General features: G+C 38.3%; 1 protein-coding gene across 37 annotated transcripts in view; it reads left to right on the top strand.

The window, feature by feature from the left end:
- CASK (calcium/calmodulin dependent serine protein kinase) overlaps positions 1-25,463 on the top strand; it is a 437,686-nt gene that overhangs the window by 285,699 nt on the left and 126,524 nt on the right. For all 37 annotated transcript variants that reach the window (XM_078364095.1, XM_078364094.1, XM_002762805.6 and 34 more), the window contains exons 6-7: positions 13,656-13,758; positions 20,622-20,797. In XM_078364095.1, coding sequence (XP_078220221.1) covers positions 13,656-13,758; positions 20,622-20,797 — 279 coding nt within the window. The remainder of the gene's footprint in view (positions 1-13,655; positions 13,759-20,621; positions 20,798-25,463) is intronic.

Below are 25,463 nucleotides of genomic sequence, written 5' to 3'. Positions count from 1 at the left end.
TTTTGGATTCGTTTTAGAAACTAAGTTATTCAGATAAAGTGGCATTCCTTTATTGAACTGTACTAACATTAGTAATGAATTATTTTATTTTCTTAAGTTTTATTTCATTTGTACATTATTTTAGCAAAATTTTATGTATTCCTTTAAGACCTTTGCTAAAACAAACTTAAGACTAGATGAGATTTCTGATGGTATTCTCCCCTTTTTATCACTGTGATAAACTCTCCCAAGCAAATTAAAACATCACCTGTATTTTAAACAAAATGATGATGGGATTCTGCAATTTTAGTTTTGATTCTAGTCCAAAATTTAACCACTATTTGTCCAACTATTTAACTGCTGGCCCTGCAGTTTAGTGTTATTTCCCTTTTTTTTTTGTTGTTGCTATTTGAAATGAAGAAGAGTTAGTTTTTATTTTCCCCGTAATTGTTATCCTGCAGCTTTGTTTACACTAAATATTTAACTCATTGGGCTGTAGCTAACATTTAATTATTTCTGGGTACACTCTTCTGAACATTATATTCTCCAGAGCTTTTAGTTTGTTATAAATATGGTATATGGGACAGGATATTTTTTAATTGCTGGAATAAAAATGTTTTGTAGCTCTTACTTCCCCTTAGAACCTCTGAGAAGGAAAGTGGTTACTGTATTGGTCTGGCAGGATTTTATTTTATTGTGGTACAATATGTAATGTTAAATTTACCATCTTAACCATTTTTAAGTGTACAATTCAGTAGTGTTAGGTATATTCACATTATTGTGCAACAGTTCCTAGAAGTTTGTCATCTTGCAAAACTAAAACCCTGTACCACTAACCACTATTTCTCTTCTCTTCCACTGCCCTTGAAGATCATGATTCTTTGTGTTTCATTGATTTTGACTACTTTGGACAGTTAATATTAGTGGAATCACACAGTATTTGTCCTTTTGTGACAAGTTTATGTTACTTAGTGTAATATCCTCGAGGTTCATCTGTGTTGCAGCATGTTACAGAATTTCCTTCTTTTATCAAACTGCATCACATTCCACTGTATATCCACCACATTTTCCCTATGCATTCATCTGTTTTTCGGTTGCTTCCACCTCTTAGCTAAGTGAATAATGCTGCATTGAACATGGGTATGCATATATCTCTTCAAGATCCTAGCAGGTTTTTTATTTTTGTTTTATTTTTTAATTATTTTTATTCTTTTGAGACAGAGTCTTGCTCTGTCACCCAGAATGGAGTGCAATGGTGCAATCTTGGCTCACTGCAACCTCCGTCTTCGGAGTTCAAGCAATTCTTCTGCCTCAGCCTCCTGGGTAGCTAGGACTACAGGTGTGCACCACCATGCCCTGCTAATTTTTGTATTTTTAGTAGGAACGGGTTTTCACCATGTTGGCCAGGCTGGTCTCAAACTCCTGACCTCATGATCCGCCTGCTTCAGCTCCCAAAGTGCTGGGATGAAAGGCATGAGCCATGGCATCTGGCCCCTAGCAGGATTTTTTTAATGACTAAATAGGTATTTACCTATGTGCATTCTATTTCATAAAATCTAGTATGAATATATTTTTCCTATATTATTTTCCTACACCTAACACAACCCTTTTCAAAATACTAATTGTTTCATCTTCAGTTTCCTCATATTGTGACCACATTTTCTCCTCAATATGAGTCAGCATAGCTACTACCAGATTTGAATATAATCTTTTTCTAGTTCTTTCTTTATGTGAGTTTTTTCCTGTTCATTCTGAACTTTCTGCTTTGTCTCTGTGTTCTTAGCTCATTTTCGATATCACCTCTTCCCTTCATGCTTCCTCTTTCTCTTGTTGGTATTGTAAGTTATTTATCTGTATAAAGATAGAAGTAGAAAAGAACAAATGTATATGCTTGTTTGGTGCCATCGATTACTGACATCACCATTCTTTTTAAATCCCAACCCTGGTTAAATCAGCTCACCACCTACTCCAGGCCTGACCCTTGCCATCTAAAATGAGGACTGCTGGATACAAACAATGATGCTGATTGGCCTCACTTCAAATTTATGACTATAAACCTCAAGTGGGCCCCTGGGCTGCCAACAATTCTAGTATATTTCCTTAGTCTAGTGGTTTTCAAAACAGGGGTCCCAAACCAGTCGCATCAACATCACTCGGAAGCTTGTTAGAAATGTATGTTCTTAGCTGGGCATGATGCTGCATGCCTGTAGTCCCAGCTACTTGGGAGGCTGAGATGGGAGGAGCACTTGAGCCTAAGAGTTTAAGTCTAGCCTGGGCAACATAGCAAAATCTTGTCCCTAAAAAAAAAGGAAAAAGAAAACAATGCGTGTTGCTGACCTCATCCCAGACCTGTGAGCCAGAAATTCTGGAGATGGGGCCCAGCAACCTGTATGATTCTGATGCTAAAGTTTGAGGACCACTGCTTAATCAGTTCATTCTCCTATTCCTTAAAAATATTTTTTCACACCTGTACTCTTCTCAGACTGCCAGGAACACCCCTCCTTCCTCACTCCCACCTGGTAATTGCTTTTTATTTCACTGAGAACATAGAAGCACTCAGAAGAAAACTTTCTTGTCTTCCAGTGTCCACCTCTGCTGGTATATACAGATGTCTCTCTTTAAGAAACAAAAGCCGCCTCTCCCAACCTGTGCAGGCTGCCAAGTCCCAGGCCTGAGACACAGGCCAGCCCCGACCCCCAGCCCTCCAAAAAAAAAAAACAAAAGCCAGGCACAGTGCTTCATGCCTGTAATCCCAGCACTTTGACCAGCCAAGGTGGGCAGATCCCTTGAGCTCAGAAGTTCAAGACTAGCCTGGGCAACATGGCAAAACCCTGTCTTTACAAAAAACTACAAAAATTAGCCAGGTGTGGTGGCATGCACCTGTAGTCCCAGCTAATCAGGAGGCTGAGGTGAAAGGGTGGCTTAAGCCCCAGGAGATGGAGGATACAGTGAGCCACGATCATGCCACTGCACTCCAGCCTGGGTGACAGAGTGTCTCAAAATAGATAAAATAAAAAATAAAAAAACCTCCACAAAAAAGTTCTAGGTACTACTATGGAATTACCTTTAGAATATATTGTTATGTGGAAATTTTGAATATTTATATGTATTTTTTTATTTTTAAAAAATGGAAGGATAAACTGAAAACTAGTAAAAATAGTTACCAATGGGGAAGAAAAGATTGGGCATGGGAGAAGAGGGCAAAAGCTAGACCTCTCTGAATAGTATCTGTTTTACAGTTTCTACTTTAGAACCTATGTACATGTTTTATATCATTAAAACACCAAATTAAGGCAAAATCTAATTAAAACAAATGAACTTCACTCTGTTGCAAAGTGAAAGCATAACCACAAGGAGAAGTACTTTTAGTAACTTTAAAATAGGGTAGGGGTTTTTGTTTTGTTTTTACATAATTTTAGACTTATAGAAAAGTTATGAGAACAAGTATGAGGATTCTAGATACCTTTCACTCAGATTCCCTGTGTTAACATTTTTTTCTTCATTTGTTTAATCCTTCTCAATCTCTCACTGTTATCTATTTATTTATATATTTCCTAAAAATAAGGAATTATTTTACATAGCTGCAGTACAGTTATCAAACCAGGTAATTTATATTGACCAAACATCATTGTGTATTCTACAGACCTTGTTTCAATTTCATCAATTGTTCTAGTAATATTCTTTATAGCAAAAAGAAAAACAAGCTGGGCACAGTGACTCACACCTGTAATCCCAGCACCTTCGGAGGACGAGACGGGCAGATCACTTGAGGTCAGGAGTTCGAGACCAGCCTAGCCAACACAGCAAAACACCATCTACTAAAAATGCAAAAAACTTAGGCATGGTGGCATGCTCCTATAATCCCAGCTACTTGGGAGACTGAGGCACAAGAATCGGCTTGAACGCAGGAGGTTGAGGTTCCACTGAGCCAAGATCATGCCACTGCACTCCATCCTGGGTGACAAAGTCAGACCCTGTCTCAAATATATATATGAAACAAGATCTGTCTTTTCAGTCTCCTTTAATCACTTTAACCTGGAACTTAAGCCAGTTAGTTTCTAGAATGTTCCTCTTTTGGTCTGCCCAGTGTTTCTTCATGATTAGATCTGGTTATGTACTTTGGCCAGGAATACCACAGCAGTGCTGCCAAGTTCTCAATGCATCATATCAGGAAGCCCATGCTATCAATCAGTCCCATTAGAAGCAGTGTTAACTTTGCTACTTTCTGCTGGGTTTCTCACCTGTAAAATTACTAGTTTCCCATTTGTAATTAATAAGTATCCAGTAGGGAGCTATTTAGAGATTACATAAATATCTTATCACTCTTCAAATTTTCACCCACAAGTTAGCATCCTTAGTGATTCTTACCTGGATCAGTTATGATAATGAAAACTGCCATTCCAGCATTTCTTCTACATTTAACTGATTTTCTACTTAAAGCTTTTCCTCCCTCCCCATTCATTTATTTGCTTATTTATTTACATCAGCACAGACTCATGGATTCTTACTTTACTCAGTAATAAAATGGTATTTTGACCGGGCATACCTAGTGGGATATATCATAAGGTCAAAAAGAAACACAAAATCTGAAACAGCATTCAGTGGTGTTGTTATTGATAATGTAGGTATTAATGTTATTTTAAAACTTTCACACACACACACACACACACACACACACACTCTGAAGCACAAATCAAATGAGTAATTATGTTAGTATCATTAGGTACCAAGATTACAGTTGACCCTTGAACAACATGGGGGTTAGGGGCACTGATCCCTGCGCAGTTGAAAATCCACATGTAACTTTTGACTCCCCCAAAACTTAACTACTACTGGAAGCCTTACCAATAACATACTTGATTAACACATATTTTGGGTTATATGCCTCAAGGAAGCCTCAAGTGATCCTTCCACCTCGACCTTCCAAAGCACTGGGATTATAGGCATGAGCCACCACTCCCAGCCAGTTTGATAATTATAGAAAAAGGTTTGGCTTTAAAAATGTCAAGATAAAAAAAATGTCAAGATAGCAGGATGCAGTGGCACATACCTGTAGTCCCAACTACTCAGGAAGCTGAGGCAGGAGGTTTGCTAGAGCCCAGGAGTCCTGGGCTGTGCCAGTCAGGTGTCCACATTAAGTTTGGCATCAGTATGATCTCCCCGGAGAGGGGGATACCACTAACTTGATTAAGTGGGAGTGTGAACTGGCCCAGGTTGTCAGCAGGGCAAGTCAAAACTCCCATGCTGATCAGTAGGAGGATCGTGCCTATGAATAGCCGCTGTGCTCCAGCCTGGGCAATAGGTCAGGACTCCCACCTCTGAAAAAAAAATTAAAATTAAATAATGTCAGCATAACAGGAGGATCAGTTTTTGTCAACAAAGAGGCAGCAGATGAGTTCTCAGATGCCTTTCAGAAAATTATTGAGGAGGAATAATATCTGCCTGAACAGACTGTTAATGTGGATAAAAAGTGCCCTATTCTGGGGGGAAAAATGCCACAAAGGACATCTATAGGAACAGAAGCAAGCACCAAAATTTAAGGCAAGAAGGGATATGCTAACTCTGATAAGTACAATCCTGATATAATTCCCAACTGCATTTGCACAGAAAAGTAGTCAGCCTATCAGCCTTGCTTGAGGCCAGGAGTTTGAGATGAGCCTGGGCAACATAACGAGATACTCTACCAAAAAAAAACGTTTTTAATTAGCCAGGCATAGTTATTTAAAAAAAAAAAAAATTGGTCTCTTAAAATATATAAAATCAAATCACCTTTTGCTACCATTTAATTTTCCAGCTTTTAGATCCTTCACTTTTTTTTTATTTTTTCTGAGACAGAGTCTCGCTCTGTCGCCCAGGCTGGAATACAGTGTCGACCTCCTGGGTTTAAGCAATTTTCCTGCCTCAGCCTCCTGAGTAGGTGGGACTACAGGCACACGCTACTATGCTAGGCTGGTTTTCCTATTTTTAGTAGAGATAAGGTTTCGCCATGCTGCCCATGCTGGCCTTGAAGTCCAGGACTCTAGTAATCTGCCTGCCTCAGCCTCCCAAATTACTGGGTTTATAGGCATGAGCCACCACACCTGGCCCCTTCACCTTTTTGCTTTAAATTGTCATTTCGCTTTATCTCAAATTAGGTTAGAATCTATAGGTACACCTTTCTTATATCAATCCTGCACCCACATAAAAGCTGCATTTTTAATACTACTTAAAAAGGTATTTCACAAAAAGAGCAAGATTTTAGCATCTACTGGTATAGCTATAGCAGCAGCTTCATTAATTTCCTTTCCTTTTTTTCTTAAATGGTCCTTATGTTGGAGTCATTTATTTTGAGACAGCAGCCAACTGCAGTTGCAGACCTCAATCTACAGTACATATCAAGCAATTCAGCTTTTCCTTTTTTTTTTTTTTTTTTGAGATAGAGTCTCGCTCCTGTCACCCAGACTGGAATGCAGTGGCATTATCTCAGCTCACTTCAAACTCCCTCCCAGGTTCAAGCAGTTCTCCCACCTCAACCTCCTGAGTAGCTGAGATTTACAGGTGCCTGCCACCATACCCTGCTGATTTTTGTACTTTTATAGTACAGTTGGGGTTTCACCATGTTGGCCAGGCTGGTCTTGAACTCCTGACCTCATGTGATCCACCCACCTTGCCCTAGCTTTTTCTTGTAATGTCATGACTTTTTCTCTGTTTCTTAGAAGCACTTCTAGCATCACCAGTGGCACTTTGTATGGATCCTATGGTTTAGGGTATTGCACTAAACACAATGAAAATAATGTAAGAACTGTGAGATAACTTTTTACTGTGATATGTAATTTATTGGAGGGATGAACTGCTCATGCAGAGATAAAAAGCATCACAACATTAAGTAAATACTCGAAAGACTTGAGCTCACTACAATAGCAACAGGAGGGAGCTGTGAAATCATTACAGTAGTATAATATGTACTACAGTTAATTTTATGGTTATGATTTAATACTGCATCTTGCATTTGTTCACATTTCTGTTGACTGTCAATGGCACAATTTATAGTCTGTGTAGGTGTAGGTGTAAGCTTTGATAAATTTTAACTCTTTCTAATAGATTTGTGTACATTTTTATGGTACTAAATAATAAAGCAGTATCTAAATATATTTTATACATTTATGATAGAGCTTTCTCTTAATTGTTTTTTATTCCAGAGGTCGTCCTTCACCTTTTTCTTAATTTTTAAAATCGTTCTAGGCAACATGATTGGTTCACGAGTTTTTTCAAATTGTTGCGAATCTCCAAAATAAATTTCAGTATATTTTATTGAAAAAAAAATCCATGTATAAGTGGACTCACACAGTTCATACCCATGTCCAATGGTAACTGTACTTGTCAAATCAAAGAATTAAAGTAAAAACACTATAATTGAATAGGAATAAATATCAGTATGAACTTGTGGTTTTTCTCCTAAAAAATGCATTATTTTTTCAGCACTGTCCACTGAAAAGCCAAAGTGATAATAACTCAAGAATCATAATATACCTAGTACCCACATGATGGATTTATTTATTTTATTTTTATTATTAATTTTTTTGAGACTGGGTCTTGCTCTGTCACCTAGGCCAGAGTGCAGTGGCACAATCTCAGCTCACTGGGCTCAAGTGAAGCTACTGCCTCAGCCTCCCAGGTAGCTAGAATTATAGGCATGTGCCACCACACCTGGCTAATTTTTATGTTTTTAGGAGGGACAAATTTGGCCAGACTGGTATTGAACTCCTGACCTCAAGAGATCCACCCACCTAACCTTCCCAAAGTGCTGGGATTATAGGTGTGAGCTACCGCGCCCAGCCCACATCATGGATTTAAATACTTTTTCACACTAAAAAGAAACAGGGCTGTGTAGATAAATGGCTGATCCCAGATCTGGGGCAAGAAATGGACTTGACAAGCCTGGAACATCATCTTGTGACAGAAAGCAAGGAAGTTATCAGACTCCTGGTGTCTTACAAAAATACAAAAGAACTGACTTAAAGGGGCTCCCACTGGCCCAAAATGGGACAATTTGATCACAAAAATTTGTAAAGGCAGCAATTGATTAAAACAAATTAAATAGATAAAAATCTATAAGTTCATAATAATAATAAATAAAAACACCCCTCATCAGTCACCTTTGGAGCTTGCCTAGCAACTAACTTGGTATTCTGGAAATAGATTGTAACAGTTTTATTTATAATATCCAAAAACTAGAAATAGCTCAAATGTCTATCGACAGGAGAATGGACAAACTGGTATATTCATACAATACTAAAAAGAAATGAACTACTGATCACAATAAAGTGGATGAATCTCAGAAACATGCTTAATGACAGAAGCCTTACAGAAAAGAATACATACTCTAGTTTTCTGTCTATGAGTTTCTAATATAGGCAAAACAAACCTATTGTGAAAAAATATCAGAGTAGTGGTTTTCACAGGGGGAGATGGCAGCAGAGATTGAAGGGGAAGGGGATGAGGGAGGGAGGTTTGTGAGATAATTAATTTTTTGGGGATTTGGATTAATACAGATGTATGCAGTTCAAAACTCTAATGGTACACTTTTGTGCATCTCACAGTATATACATTTTTTAACTTAAACATTATTATTATTTTTTTTTTACTTTTTATAGAAGTTTAAGAGACAGGGTCTTGCTGTTACCCTGGCAGGGGTGCAGTGGTGTAACTATGGTTCACTGTAGTCTTAAGCTCCCAGGCTCTAGTGATCCTCCTGCCTCAGCCTCCCAAGTTAGTGGAACCACGGGTGCATGCCACCAAATCTGGCTAATTTTTTTTTTTTTTTTTTAGTGGAGACATAATTTTAAGCAAATACTAAATTTCAATGATATGTGTGCTAAGGTGTAGTAAAAAGTAAGATGGATACAGGGATAAAGAGATAGATATTTGATAAAGCAAATGTAACAGTATTTAATTGTAGAATCTAGGTGGGTCTTTGCAATATAATTCTTTCAATTTTCTATATGTTTGGTAGTTTTCATAACAAAATGTTGAAGAAAACCTCCATTTTGGAACCTCTAATTATGGGTCTAGGTATCAACATTTGCTAACATCACTGAGTGAAAAGTTGATGGTGAATCTTTTTTTTTTTTTTTTTTTGAGAGACAGTCTTGCTCTGTCACCAGGCTGGAGTGCAGTGGTGCGATTTCGGCTCACCGCAACCTCCAACTCCCTGGTTCAAGCAATTCTCCTGCCTCAGCCTCCCAAGTAGCTGGGATTACAGGCATGTCCCACCACGCCCAGCTAATTTTGGTATTTTTAGTAGAAACAGGATTTCACCATGTTGGCCAGGATGGTCTCAATCTCTTGACCTCCCGATCTGCCCGCCTCAGCCTCCCAAAGTGCTGGGATTACAGACATGAGCCACCGCGCCTGGCCTGATGGTGAATCTTATAATGATGGGTCAGGCAGACAACACCTGAACCCACTGCTCAATCCTGTCATTAAAAGTAGGATAGCCAGATGCTATGTTCTTCCTAATGCAATACAATAGATATGCCACCTATGAAGTACTAGTGCATAAAACTAAAATTGAATCTGAATCTAATCAAGATTCTAGATCTAACTGCAAATTTACAGGAAATACAGGAAAGTAAAGACCATTAAATGATACCATGTGGGTACCATTAGCCAAGAACAGATTGTGGGGTATTCCACAGAAAAAATTATTTAGTATCTTAAAAAATTAATGATATGAACATTGAAAAAAAAAGCATAGGGAAGGAAGGGGATCTGTTACAGTGTAAGAGACACTTACAAGACATACCCATCAAATGCAATGTACAGGCCTTGGATCCTGTCTAGAACTAACCAACCGTAATAATACCTTTCTTCTTTTTTTTAGTCTCTTCTACTCCTTCAAGTTATTGGTAGAGAAAAGACACTTTTGAGACAATCAAGGAAAACCGAATGTGGACTGGGTATTAGGTGATACCAAAGAAGTATTGCTCATTTTATTGGACATAATGATATTATGGTTATTTTTAAGTTCTGTGTTAGAAATACTGAACTATTAACAGGCTAAATTACATTTATTTTAAAATACTTCTGGGGGGAAAGTAAACAGTTGAGGATAGATGAAGCAAAAATGAAGGAATGTCTTTGTTTTGGGGTTTTTTGTTTGTTTTTGTTTTATTTTTGCCTAGAGATGGGCAAGCTGCCCATACATCCCAGGGGCCAGGGGAGGAGCTGAAAGAATGGCAATAATTGCCAAAGCTGGGTGATAGATACATGGAAGTTTATTAATCTGTTTTCTCCACTTGTAAATGTTAAAAAGAGGCTTCCTCAGCTTCACACTTTCTCCATTTTTACTACTAAGACTTTGAAAGGTATCTGTATTTACTGTCACTACATCATCTCTTCCCGTTCTCTCCTGAACCTGGAGATTTTTGCCTTCATCATGCCAACAAAACTACTCTTATCAAGGTCACCAGTGACTGCCAGATTGCCAAATCTAATGGTCAGTTCTCATTTTAAATGACCTAAGTAACATTGATCACTACTAATCATCCCTACTTGAAAAAGTTTCTTCACTTGACTTTAGGATACCAAACTGATTTTCCTCCTGCTTCACTGTCTAGACCTTGTTTTCTTTGCTAGATGATTTTCATCTTCTGACCTCAGATATTGGCGTGCACCAGGACTCAATCCTCGAACTCTTCTCTATGACTTCCTAAGCAATTTCATTCACTACCTTGGCTATAAATACCATCTACATACTATTGATTCCCAAATTTATATCTCTAATCCCAGTCTCCCCTTAATCTCATCCTATAATGTCTCACACTCAATATGTATGAAACCAAATTCTTTTTTTTTTCTTTCTTTTCTTTTTTTTTTTTATAAAATAGAGATGGAGTTTTGCCATATTACCCAAGCTGGCCTCACTCCTGGACTCAAGCAATCTTCCTGCCTTGGCTTCCCAAAGTGCTAGGATTACAGGTGTGAGCCACCACACCCAGCCTAAAACCAAATTCTTGATCCACCTTACAAACTCCTCCCTCAGTGTTCCCCGTTTCAGTAAATGGCATCTTCATTTTCACTCAGTTGCTCAGACCAGAAACCTAATTGTCATAACTGACTCGTCTCTTTATCTCACACTCATATCCAGTAACAATTCCTGTCAGCTTTATCTTTAGAATACAAACGGAATTTGACTACTTCTCATCATCTCTGTTTCTGTCACTCTAGTCTAGTCCAAGTCACCATCTTCTCTTGCCTGGGCATCTGCAGTAGCCTCTTAATTGGTCTCCTTTTTCCTTATCTCTTCACAATCTCTTTACACAGCAGCCAGAGTGATCCTTTTAAAACCTAAAACTGATGATAGTATTCCCCTGTTCAAAACTTTATGGTGGTTTCCCATCTTGCTCAGCATGAAATCCGGAGTTCTAACCACAGCTTCAAGGCCCCACACCTTTGGTCATCTCTCAGATCACATTTCCCACCACTCTGTCCTTGCTCATGCCTTTCCAGACACACTGGTTTCCTTCTTCTCCAAACAACCCTCCTTGTTGCTCAGGGCCTTTGTATTGGCTATCCTCACCTGAAACTTGCTTCCATGTGGCTTGCTTTTTCACTTCATTCTGGCCTCTGTTCACATATTACCCTCTAGAGAGGCCTTCTCTGACCCCAACTAAAAGAGCAGTTCTCTGGTCCCCAAGCCTATAACACCTCCTTACCTGCTTAATTTGCTTTCTAACGCATAATACTACCTGGCTTTATATTCTATTAATTGTCATTTATGGCTTTGTTTAGTTTCTGTCTTAAATTCAACTCTTAGGCCAGGCGCCTCATGTCTGTAATCTCAGCACTTTGGGAGGCCAAGGTGGGAGGATCACTTGAGGCCAGGAGTTCAAGACCAGCCGGGGCAACATATCAAGACCCCATCTCTTTTTAAACATAAATTAGTTTAACTTAATTAAGTTCAAATTTTATAACTTGTCTCACTTAAGGATTCAAGAGTGACTGAATCTACACAGAGGAGAATTATATAGATTTCCTTGTAACATTAACTTAAGCATAAACATCATCAACACATTATTAAGGGTATACATACTTTGGAGTTCTGATTTAGCCTTCTACTACTCCTTCCTAAGGTGATAAAAACACTTACACATGCATGGCCAGAAGACCCTGTTTGGGTCTAGTTTGTATTTTTTTCTTCTGTATCATGTTCATTCTTTTCTAGGCTTGCTCACATGCTATGTTCCATACTGGAATCATGCTAGGGGTATTGCCATCTTAGTCTGTTGTTACTGATCTCTCTTTGAACCCACAGAAAGTTCTAACCACAGTCTATCAGTTGATTTCTGAGGAGGTTTGCCTGCTATCCCATATACTCTTCTTGTTACTTTGTGTCATGCTGTGGTTTGCTCACTATTCATTTGTACACTTGCCTTCCTTCTTTCTCTTGCTGTCACATACATACTTACATGTCCTGGCTCATCTCTCTTTGAGCTAGACTATGGTAAAGGTCTTTAAACTTCTTTGGACAGAAAGAATAACTTCCAAAGTAGGATCCTGATGCTCTCATTGGGCAGAGTAAGGATTCCTCCCACCTGTATGTCATCATCAAACACAGGTGCACCAGCTCAGTTTTATTGCACACATTTTTTTCATACCTATTATCATGTTGGCTAAAACTGTGTCATTTTATGAATGAGAAAGTATAGGAGAGAATTTTTAAAAACTTTTGGTCTTTCATGACTAAAGAGACTTGCCTTTTTTACTAGCCCCTATTTTGAGAGCCAGTCAGATGTAGTTTTAGTCATACTGGGGAGCACAGTATTTGAGCTCCCCAAGATGAAATTCTTTCCTGACACCAGGCCAACTAGTTCTCAGTAAGAAACAGAGGCAGAGGACAACATCCTACAAAGAACTGATTTGTCTCTTTATGATACTCATTGTTATCACAAAGCATATGATATAAGGGAGCCTTGGTCAAGCAGGATATCTCTTGGGGAGAGGATGTCTTTGCCCTAGACTAGAAGTCAGCCAAGTGGTTTCCTTTCCCCTTCTCCTTTCTCACCTCCCACCCCCACATATAGGAAAGCAGGTCCAGAGAAGACATGCCCAGAAAGAGCATTGAAGTCCCTAGGAATAAGGTTTAATAAAAATCATTAAATCTGACCCATCCACGCAGTACTCCTTGGCTTAAGGATGGAATGAATAAAACAAGCAAAAGAGGACTGGGGAGGGTGGACAAAGAAAGGGCCATGACTATTTCCTAACAACCAGGATACAATGGCTCTGTAGGTAAAGTCAGAGGTTTCAAGAAACATTTTGGCAAGAAGCATAAAATATATTTTTTCTTAACTCTAGACTTGTCACTTGGAGGAATACAATATTGCATAGTAAGGCAGAAAAATGTATCTGTGTTTCTTGAACATCCATGCTTCCTTAGTAATTCTTAGCACTGTACTCTAACCTTACAAGCAAATAATTCCGGAAGAACATTGGATGGAACAGGTATATATTTGGAGAAATCAGCCAGGAGTGAGAATATGACAAATAATTCAAGCATCCAAAATAATTTTGAAATTTTTAATGTGTTCTTATATTATCATGTTATCTAGTTTTATGTAAACTGAATTGTTCATCTTCAATTAATCCTCATATTTGGGTTTGTTTTTTGTTTGTTCGTCTGTTTTTCTTTTCAGCCCCACTGTGTTCTCCTCGCCTCAAAAGAAAACTCGGCACCTGTTAAACTTGGGGGCTTTGGGGTAGCTATTCAATTAGGGGAGTCTGGACTTGTAGCTGGAGGTAAGACTGCTTTAAAAAAAAAAATTCATCAAAACCTGGTCCCTTCAGACTGGTGTAAAACTTTCAAGCTACGTATTAGCCCAAACTCAGTGTTTCATACCTCATTCCACCCCACTCCAACCCCAAAAGAGCATCATCAGATAGTTTTGAATTTAATAACTCAAGAGTCATAACTAGAATTTTAGTCCCTAAAGAACAGACTCTATCTTTTTACTCTTTCTTTCTCCAGTACTTAAGAGAAGAGATTGTAAGAGATTAAAACAGTGTACAAAGAAAATAAGTTTGAGGCATAGTGCTTTTTAAAGTTGAACTGACCAAATAAAGTCAAATCTAAAATGTGTAGATTAGCCACTTCCTGGTTTACACTGATGGCTAATTTTTAATTTCATACTGTTTTCCTTTTTCCATTAATCAAAAAATCTTGCTCAAGCCATCAGTCTGTATATTAGCAAAGAGCAAGTAGATGTGAATGCAGGCTGATTTTATTATTAGCCAAAGGAAAACATAATTTTTAAATTCCCATGCCAGAATAAAAAGAAAAAAAGTTATAAATAATAAATATCAAAAACAATCTTACCCAGCACATTTCATATAACTCAATTCATTGTAGCTAGGACATCAAGCAGTAACAACATAGACTGTCTTCTGAAAAATAAACCATAGGTCATAGTTGTAATTTTTTTTTCAGACAGAATCTTTCTCTGTCACCCAGGCTAGAGAGCACAGTGGCACAATCACGGCACACTGCACTGCAGCCTTGACTTCCCAGGCTCAAGTGATCCTCCCACCTCAACCTCCCAAGTAGCTGGGATCACAGGCTTGTGCCACCACACCTGGCTAACTTTTTTTATTTTTAGTAGAGACAAGGTCTCACTACATTGCCCAGGCTGGTCTTGAACTCCTGGGCTTAAGGAATCCTCCTGCCTCGGCCTCCCAAAGTGCTGAGATTACAAGTGTAAACCACTGTGCCCAGCCCATAGTTATATACTTTAAATAATTTTTTCACCACATTGCCCTCTAAAATGAAATTACATTCAAATTTTCTTTTACTTTCACATTCTCTTCCAGTTAATCATTTCCAATAATATGCAGAACTGCAAGCTAAGTATAGTTTCAAAGAATGCTGGTTTTTTCCCCTAATTTAAAACTTTCTGTTAGTGATTGGAAGACTGACCAAAGGGTCAGGTAGTAAAGTACAGTTTAATCATAGAATCTCAGTGTTTCAAAGGGCCTTAGCTTTTCCAGTCTTGTAACTAATGATTGAGTTTTTCCATATTATCCCAGCAAAAGATTGAGTTCTGATATTAAACCTCAGATAGCAAAGTAGTCACTACATCCCAGGACAGTTCATTTCATTTTTGGACACCTCCTTAAGTATTAAAAACCTCATCTTGGCATCTTTCTGTAACTTCTACCCAGTCATCCTAGTCCTGACTTTTGAAACCACTCTGAACAATTTTCATCCTTCCATATGATAACCATTCATCTGTTTGTAGACAATTACCATGTCCCCCCAGGTCTTATCCAAGTTAACTTCCCTATGATAATTTTGCCATTCTTCGTATAAACTGGTTCAAAATCTCTTCAGTATCCACAAAATACAGGGTCTTGAACTGTACACTCTAACTACAGGTATTATAGTACAGCCAGTCCAGTGCACAGTAGCATTGGGCTATCACTTTTTTGTGTCCTGTGCCTTACATTTCTATCATGTTCCCCAAATTGCATTAGCTTTTTGGGCAACTACATAGCATTGATGGTTCATATTGATCTTGTAGTCAAGTGAAAATCCTAAATTATTTTTTAAACAAATTTGCTGTTACACTAACTCTCTCAATTCTGGCACTTATACAGATCATTTCTATGTTAAGACTATACATTTATAACAAATAATTTCTGATGATTATATTCCCAAGGTTAATGGGATGAAATGAAATGAATTTTTGTGTTATATACTGGCCATATATAATGACTTTGTTTCTGTTATTCTGGATCTACATCCTGTTAGTATTCAGAATGTCATGGGCTTCATATTTTATTGTGCATCTTGATTGAAGGGGAAAAATAGATGCATTACATTTACGTGGACATTTTCTCCAATATTAATCTTTTCCTAAAACCCATGAACCTTTCCCCTAAATTGTTTATTTTTAAAACTAATTTTGAACCCCCGCCTGTGTGTCAGTATTCAAAATTTATTTTTCAAAATTAAAATACTTCCTGATGGTTAAAATATTGTCATTTCTCAGCACACCTTTTTTTGTATTCTTGAAATAATGTTGAAAGTTACAATGTAACTTTGAATGTTACATATTCTATTTTTAAAAATAGAATATGAATAAATAAGAGAGGAATTATTTCTCTTAGGAAAAGCTTTTCTGTTGTTTAAGGCACTTTTGAAAATTTGCCAATTAAAGTTGGGCGCAGTAATTCCGACACTTTAGGAGGCTGAGGCGGGCAGATTGAGCCCAGGAGTTCAAGACCAGCCTGGGCAATATGGCAAAACCCTATCTCTCCAAAATAATGCAAAAATTAGCTAGGCGTGGTGGCAAAAGCCTGTAGTCTCAGCTACGCAGAAGGATCGCTTAAGCCCGGGAGACAGAGGCTGCAGTGAGCTGATGAGATCACACCACTGCACTCCAGTCTGAGTGACAGAGCAAGACCCTGTCTCAAAAAAAAAGAGAGAGAGAAAGAAAGAAATTCTGCCAATTATTTAATTATTTATCAATTTTAAAGCCCAAAGCCATTGTCATGTTAGTTTGAAATTCCAATCCCTAGTCCTCCAAATAGAAAGAAATTCATTCCCTTATATGTTACGTAGAGTAAAAATCATGTAAACATATTTATACTCCTCCTACCTGAAACTTAGCTATTTAGGAAACTTACCCAGAATACAAATAGAAACCTAGAAAACAACTATAATAGCAACAAATATATTCCACCTTTAAAAATCCACTCATGCTCCTCACAATTGGGCATCTAAAGACACTCTCTAAGCCTGACTTGCTCCCATGTTTTAAAAAGTTGTGTAGATTCATGTTCCTTCATATGTTGCACATGCTATTCCTTCTAGTTGGAGTGCTTTTGTCATTTTATCTATCTGGTTAACTCCTACTGTTCTGGAAGGCTGTGCCAACAACTGTCTCCTCTTTAAAGCTGGTTTATCTTCATCATCCCAATTTGGATAGCCCTATTTCTTCTCTTCCATATTGCCATAACTATCTGGGCTACATACCTCTGTGTAGCATTGGATGCAGGGACTTACATCAAAGACTATGATTTGTAAGAGTAAGGGGGACCGTGGCTGAGGGTATCTAGGATCTAGCAGCACTTAGGAAATTGCTATTAAATCGAAGAATCTGGTTGCAAGTCAGGTTCTAGTTAATAGTAGATTATAAAAGCAACAAATTAGGAGAAGGCAGAACTAAAGCATCATGAGAGAAAAGAAATAAAAGCCTGGCAAAAATATATATGTATATATACAGAGCAGACACCAAAACTTGGAAGGTGCGGCAGCCTTTTAATACAAAAGAAATCAACTCTTACATTCCTCTGAAGTTCCTGAGGGTGCTTTCTGTTCTATAGGATAGTTCTTTAATCGATATCTACAATGACAACTCTGAGTCATCAAGAAAAGATTAAATTATGAACAGCGTTCTGTGTAAAAGAAGTCAGGAAATTGTAGAAAGCCATACAAAATTGTTTAAGTAAGTCAGGCACTGTGACTCACACCTGTAATCCCAGCTACTTGAGAGGCTAAGGCAGAAGGATCTCTTGAGCACAGGAATTTGAGACTAGCCTGGGGAAAATAGTGAGACTCCAAATAAAAAAAAAATTTTTTTTTTGAGACAGAGTTTCACTCTTGTTGCCCAGACTGAAGTGCAGTGGTGCGATCTTGGCTCACTCCAACCTCCGCCTCCTGGGTTCAAGTGATTCTCCTGCCTCAACCTCCCTAGTAGCTGGGATTACAGGCATGTGCCACCACGCCCAGCTAATTTTGTATTTTTAGTAGAGACAGGGTTTCTCCATGTTGGGCAGGCTGGTCTCAAACTCCCGACCTCAGGTGATCTGCCTGCCTCAGCCTCTCAAAGTGCTGAGATTATAGGTGTGAGCCACCGCACCCGGGCAAAAGAAATTATTAAAGCAAAAAGGATTGTGTGCATAAAGATTAAAATCACAATGTATTTTAAAATGTAGCTATTCAGAACAATTCTCTCCCAGAGATTCTAGGTAGGAAGGTTTTATTGTATTATCAAAATATATAACATTTAAATATTTGTCCAAAATATCTCAAACTAACATTTAATTTAGTTTGCTAATTTGTTTCCTTTTCTTAAAATTTTGTGGTCAAAGTCATAAAAGTCAAGAGGTCGCTGAAATAGAATCAGCAAAAACAAGGAGTTTTAGGAAGTTGGTATAGATTAAAGATTAACTCCAGTCCTTTTTACATTCTACTGACTTACATGAAATAGAAAAGCATTTCCTCTACATTCTTTCTCCCATGGTTTTTCCCCTGTCATCTATGAGCAAATTATTGAACCAAAACACAGGCATATTCCCCAAGATTGAACAATAATTCTCCAGAATTGGGTAGTCTTTGTCTAGCTAAATGGAGAGAACTTTCTCAGGATGGCTGGGACTGGCCATGGTTGCTCTGATTATTTCCAGGGTAAGGCCCCCATTTTGAGTGGCTTGGCTTGGGAAGTCCTAGGGGTCAAGTTGAGTTTCAAAGCATCATCCAAACTGTCTGCAGGTACCTGAGTGGTACCCTGGTACCAGTACCCTGGATGATACTGGTTTCTCCTACTTCTGCTAGCTCCTGTCCATCAGAACAAGGCCAATTCTCCAGCAGCCACTCCCTGTCCAGGCTATTAATGAAAAATAGGAGGCTTAGTTCCCATCCCTTCAGCTTCTTCATGTTACTAGAGGAAGCAAAATGGGGCAGTACAGAAATAAAAGTATTTCTTTAGCTAGGTCCTTCTAGCCAATAGTTTTCACTGATCTATCATACATAGTTTTCACTGATCTATCATACATTTTTTTTTTTTTTTTTTGAGACGGAGTCTTGTTCTGTTGCCAGGCTGGAGTGCAATGGCACAATCTCAGCTCACTGCAACCTCCATCTGCTGAGTTCAAGCGATTCTTCTGCCTCAGCCTCCCAAGTAGCTGGGACCACAGGCACGTGCCACCATGCCCAGCTAATTTTTGTATTTTTAGTAGAGATGGAGTTTCACCGTGTTGGCCAGGATGTATCATACATTTTAAATGAAAATATTTTCACTACTGGAACCCTGAACTTAATCTTTTCTATTATGGGGGGGAAGAAGGGAAACTACATTATCTGCAGCAAAGGTACATCCTGATACACAAGCGAAGAGCTCTTTTATCCTTCTCCATCCCAACTGAATTTGATAATCATGAACAGAACTTGACATATTATCTCTAGCCGAACCAAAAGATCCCTAAGGTCTTTTAAACTACAGTTCTGAGATCTAAATAAAGTATTGCACAATCTTCAAAGTAAAAATTATCTTGAACTCAGTATGATGAAAGAGAGAGGGACACAGGGAGGAAGGGAGGTGGCTGGGCTTGCATACATCTAGAAGAGCTGCCAAGTCCAATGGGCAGTTCCCCCTCCCACAGTGATCTTCCTACAGTCTACAAGACTTTCATTCCACAATAAAAGACTTGCTTTGGGATACTGAATTAAAGATAGGTATGAATGTGCAAACAGCTGATATCAGATTCCTTACAGAAAGCTAGTTTTTGATAGAGAAACAAAAGAAAGTATTCTTTAAAGAAGATGAAAGTCAAGGAGGATTGAATGGGAGGAGCTTCATAATTTTGCTTTTGTTTATGCCATATAATATTTGCTCTCAGGCCAGGCGCGGTGGCTCACGCCTGTAATCCCAGCACTTTGGGAGGCCAAGGCGGGTGGATCACGAGGTCAAGAGATCGAGACCATCCTGGTCAACAAGGTGAAACCCTGTGTCTACTAAAAATACAAAAATTAGCTGGGCATGGTGGCGTGTGCCTGTAATCCCAGCTACTCAGGAGGCTGAGGCGGGAGAATTGCCTGAACCCAGGAGGCGGAGGTTGCGGTGAGCCAAGATCATGCCATTGCACTCCAGCCTGGGTAACAAGAGCGAACTTCTGTCTCAAAAAAATATATATATATTTTCTCTCATTCTCTTCATACGTTGATGTTAGGAAGAAGCTAAAAACTCGTGCTGTAACAAAATATTACTAACTACTGTTAATTCCTATAACTAACCTATAAAATCAACGGAACAGGATTTCAAAGTAAAATTCACATTTCAAATAACAGTTCTCAGCATTAGGTTTCATTGGGGAATTTCCATTTGGCAGTCAAGTCATCTTTTTTTCACAGATTTTTTTTCTCATGCCTGCCTGCCTGCCCCCTCCTCTCCTTTCCTCTGCCTCTGCCCAGGCCAGACCTTCCTACTCTTTCTTGCACAGCTACAGGCTCTGCCTGTTGACTCTTCCACCTGCCTATGCTCTATATTTTTAGTGACTTTCAAACATGTGAGAATTAGAAACTTTAAACTTCTTCATGAGGTAAGAACCACATAAATACCTACTATGTAGCATGCAGAATTCAATAAGGAGTGCCAATGTTATAAGACAAAATACCTAATCTGGGCTCAATATTTTCAAGAAGTGATTAGATAAGTAATTTTTTTCACCTGTGTGAACTTGATTTTATGGAGAGGGGAGAAGTGGTGAGAGAGTATATGTATTGGTAAACTTTTTATTCAGATTGTTATTGTTCTATTATCTTTAGTTTTCAAGTGGAAAACCCCATTTTATGTAAACATTTTTCCTTAATGTTTTAAATGTAGGACGTGTTGGAACACCTCATTTTATGGCACCAGAAGTGGTCAAAAGAGAGCCTTACGGAAAGCCTGTAGACGTCTGGGGGTGCGGTGTGATCCTTTTTATCCTGCTCAGTGGTTGTTTGCCTTTTTACGGAACCAAGGAAAGATTGTTTGAAGGAATTATTAAAGGAAAATATAAGGTAATGCATCATGAACATTTTCTTTTTCCATTGAGATTAATTTATCCTGAAAAATGTTTTTTTGAAGTTACTGTCTGTCTTTGCCCACTGATTGACTACCAGATAGTTACCCAATCAGAGAAAAGATCTTTGCTTACATCATTGATCCGATGGCCTTGGTAGGCCACATAGGCCTCAAGTAAATTTCTGAGTCACTGTCAGCTAAGCTATCACCCTAGTGAAGAAAACATTTATGACTCTTCTTAGTGTAATTTGAGAAAGGGGCCTTACTTTTAAAGCTTTTTGCTTAATTTGTAAAATTAAAATGGAATTTCATCCAGGTGTAATTTTAGTCATTCTTTATCTTAATTTTAAATTTATGCCAGCACAGCTGAAAACATTAGCCATTTACATACAAGGATAAAAAGAAATGGCCGTGACAACTGCATTTCATAATGCAATATAGAGGCATTTCAATGTGGCTTAAATATTTCTACTCTTCTTTGGCTACTATGTGCTGACAGCCTCATGTACTATCACAGACTTGTGCTTAGTAAATAATTACTTTAATTAGTAAAAAATTGAAAAGTCATTACTGGCATTATGAATAGCAATATCAAAAACACCTAAGGACTTCTTGGAAATTAATAAGCTTAAGGTTGATTTCACTACTCCGGCTCTTAGACTCCTTTGTCCTGTCCCACAGGGTATAGCTGACAATGACTAGGAGGCTGGGCATGGGAAGCATGGGGGAGTGTGTGTCTGGATATCAGGTTAAGACTGTTTAAGTCGGGGAAATTCTTTTTCTTCTCATTATTACTGAAACTCATGCTTTCTATTCAACCTAATCACTGTTTCATTTTCGGCCATGACTGACAACATAAAACCAAAAACATGTATATGTAACACTGCAGTCTGAAACTGTGAGGCCTCTAAAGTTTTCTCTTCAGTTCCTCAATAATGTCAGAATTTTATGTGGGACTTGGAAAAAGAAAATTAAAAAAAAGAAAAGTAGTCCCAGAGTTACACAGCCTTATCCTTTTAAGCCATAACTGAAGTTTATGCAGATGAGAATGGTATATACTTTTGTTGGTTTATTTACTTCACTCACCATCAGTTTATGAGTGCAAATAAGTTTGTCTGTTGTTTTAGTTAGTTTAAGATATATGACAAAGCTCTGTTAACAGAGAAATATGTTTTAAGTGTAGGTTTTTCTGCTCCTCCTAGTCAGTTGGCCACTGGGGAATAAAATCAGTACTTATCGGGTAACTAAATGTCTCAGGAAACTGCTTGTAAGTAGTCATGCCTCTTCGATCCAAGGAAGTTGTGAGTTGCTCTCAGGAATGCACAGCCAAATTCTGTTTGAATTTAGCCAGGTGAAATCACAGATGCTGACATTTTAAAAGAAACATGATTATTGATACATCAGCATAATAATAATACTAGCAATAATGATAGCTAACTCAGGCATAGCACTTATAGTCCGTGACAGGAACTATTCTAAGCACATAAGTAAAGTGCTCAGAACAGTTTAATTCATTTAATTCAGCATAACAGTTTAATTCAGCAACTTGTGAGGTAGGTAACGTATAATAATAATCCCCCACCTGCCTTTTTGAGTTATAGGCATTTGCTAATAATAGAATTCTTCCTTTGTATTTGTTCAGTTGTTAACTTCCTAGTTTCCAAGGCAATATGCTTCATTCCAGCAGATTCTGTTATTTTATCTCGTCTATTTTTAAAACATTGGAGAGTTATTTTTATTTCTTGGTAAAAAGACTTAGACTGTTCACACATGTGCAAAAATTAAGTTATTTAACAATTCCCTATTCCTAGTATTATAGTAAGTCAGATGGATTGTGGCAGCTGCATCATAATTTTTTTTGTACCTGGAGTTTGAAGCTTTGAGGTTAATAATTTATTTACTCTTTTACTTGGCTAACCTCACCTCTCATTTATCTTCAGGACTTTCCTTACAAAAGGCCTAGGTTTTCAGTACCTTAGTTTGAAGTATAGATCCATCTCTACTATCTATGATGAATCTCGGCCTTTTTCTTTTAGTATACTGTGATATGATTCTGTCAGTATTTATTTTTCTTTTATTATCAAAAATTTCAAACAAGTAAAAATAGTAGAGAGAATAGTATAATGAGCTCCCAGCTTCAGTAACATAGACAATCTTGTTTTATGCGTATTCTGCATATTACTACATTATTTTAAAGCAGATCTCGGCTGGGCTCACTTGAGCCCAGGAGCTCAAGACCAGCCTGGGCAATGCAGGGAGACCTCCTGGTCTCTACAAAAAGTACAAAAATTAGCCAAGCCTGGTGGCACACACTTGTAATTTCAGCTACTTGGGAGGCTGAGGTGGCAGGATTACCTGAACCTAGGAGGTCAAGGCTGCAATGAGCCATGATCACACCACTACACTTCAGCCTGGGCAGCGGAGCAAGACCATCTCCCCCCACCCCCCACCCCCAAAAAAGTAGATTTCAAAAAAATTATTTCATCACCCTGGTAGTTCTTTTTTGAGACAGAATCTTGCTCTATCACCCAGGCTGGAGTGCAGTGGCATGATCTTGGCTCACTGCAACCTCTCCCTCCTGAGTTCAAGTGATTCTCATGCCTCAGCCTCCCAAGCAGTTGGGATTACAGGCCCATGAACCACGACGCCCAGCTAATTTTTGTATTTTTAGTAGAGATGGGGGTTTCACCATGTTGGCCAGTCTGGTCTCGAACTCCTGGCCTCAAGTGATCCACCCACCTCAGCCTCCCAAAGTACTGGGACTACAGGTGCGAGCCACCGCGCTTGGCCTCATTTCGTCATTCTAATGGTTCTGAGCAAAAGAACTATTAACAAAATTCTTGATCTTGATGGATATTTTCAAGAAAAGTTTGATGATACCTTTTAAATGTAGTTTTTTTCTTTTTTACCTCCAGCACTTGTAAAAGTGAGAACATTAAATATAGTACATTTAAATTGTCATAGTTTATAAACTGCAACTGGTCTTAAGTGATTTTAACTTGACTTTCAAAGTATCATTTGCTAGGTTATTTGATCTTTTAAAGTAGCTATTAGAAAATACTATTTAACTAGAATGTATGCTAACACTTAACCTCAATTAAGTTCTTTATAAAGGGCAAAAATATATTTCCCAAACTATATATAAGAGATGTAATGTCATATCATTATTACAGGTAGCCAGTTAGTATATACACAGCAAGATTCGAAGCTGCCATTGCTTTGGTAATCAAATAAGTAAGATTGTTTTATAGCCTTATTTTGCTTCACCTTAAAAATTCAACCTCCCAATTTATTTTAGCTACTCTTCTTAGCTGAAAGAAGAGAAAATCAGGTATTGAATTCTCTTGTAAAAAGGAAAAGGGGGTATCCTAAACCTCTACTCATTTCAGAAATCAAACCACTACTTTCAGATGATTTCTCAACCCCTTTGTCAAGGAAAAATTATTCAGACTTTAAAGAGCACATTTGCTTCAGGAGGGGGAGAGGAAAGAAGTCTATCCAAGCCCCATCTAATCTCTCACCTCATTTCAAATTGGTCATTTGAGCACAATTCCACTAGGATGATTTTTTTTTTTTTTTTTTAAGACAGAGTCTCACTCTATCACCCAGGCTTGGAGTGCAGTGGTACCATTTTGGTTCACTACAATCTCCACCTCCCAGGTTCAAGCAATTCTCATGCCTCAGCCTCCTGAGTAGCTGGGATGACAGGCATGCGCCACCACACCCAACTAATTGTTGTATTTTTAATAGAGATACGGTTTCACCATATTGACCAGTCTGGTCTTATACTCCTGACCTCAGGTGATCCTCCCACCTCAGCCTCCCAAAATGTGGGATTACAGGCATGAGCCACTGTGTCCAGCAAGATGATGATATTTAAACAGCCTCATGGCATTCATCTTAATGGGATTTGACAAACAGAAGTGACTCCTATTTGAAATTCTGCCTGGTGGCAGGGGAGAGAATGAAGCATACATACTTCAATTTTAAGGGCCCAACGTAAAGACACTTTTCACTACCCATCGTCAAATACAAATCCTCACATTAGTCAGAGATAATGCTAGCCCTTGGTCAAATTTTAATGGCTTATTTATATTGCAGTGCAAGTACTGCGGTTTCATTTGGCTTTAAAATGTTGTGGAGTTTACTCTTCATCTTTCTCCCTTAGAAGGTGACGTGGGTCTCTGCCTGTTAAAGCCATGGCTTTGCTTGAAGGTCCTGGCACTAGGTAGCTCACATAAGCTTACCCCATCAGTCAATTTACTGATGTTGAGCAGGGAATGAGATTCTACTCTGTCTCTACCTCCTTTCCCCACTTGCCTTCTTGACCCCACCCCCTAACCACTCTGATTTTTTTTTTTTTAATGATTCTGGGTCTCAGACATACCCCTTTTCCCAGAAACCTTCTAGCACTTGCCTCACAGATCCACAGCCTTTCTCATAAGTCCTATGTCTTTTGAACAATTCATAATTATTTTTGCTTGATTTTAGTCAATATACCATGTGGCTTAGTTGTCTCATCTCTAAAAGAAACAAAAGTAACTTCACTGAGGACAATATATGAGCAATATTCTGTGGGACCTACGGTAGTAGAATACTTTTTCCTAAACACTGAAATTGATATGCAGTGACTAGAATATCCTATTAATAACTTTGCGTAGT

The sequence above is a fragment of the Callithrix jacchus genome, chromosome X, assembly GCF_049354715.1.
Source record: "Callithrix jacchus isolate 240 chromosome X, calJac240_pri, whole genome shotgun sequence".
Taxonomy (NCBI): domain Eukaryota; kingdom Metazoa; phylum Chordata; class Mammalia; order Primates; family Cebidae; genus Callithrix; species Callithrix jacchus.
Note: the sequence above shows the minus strand (reverse complement) of the source record. Positions and strands in the feature narration are given on the sequence as shown.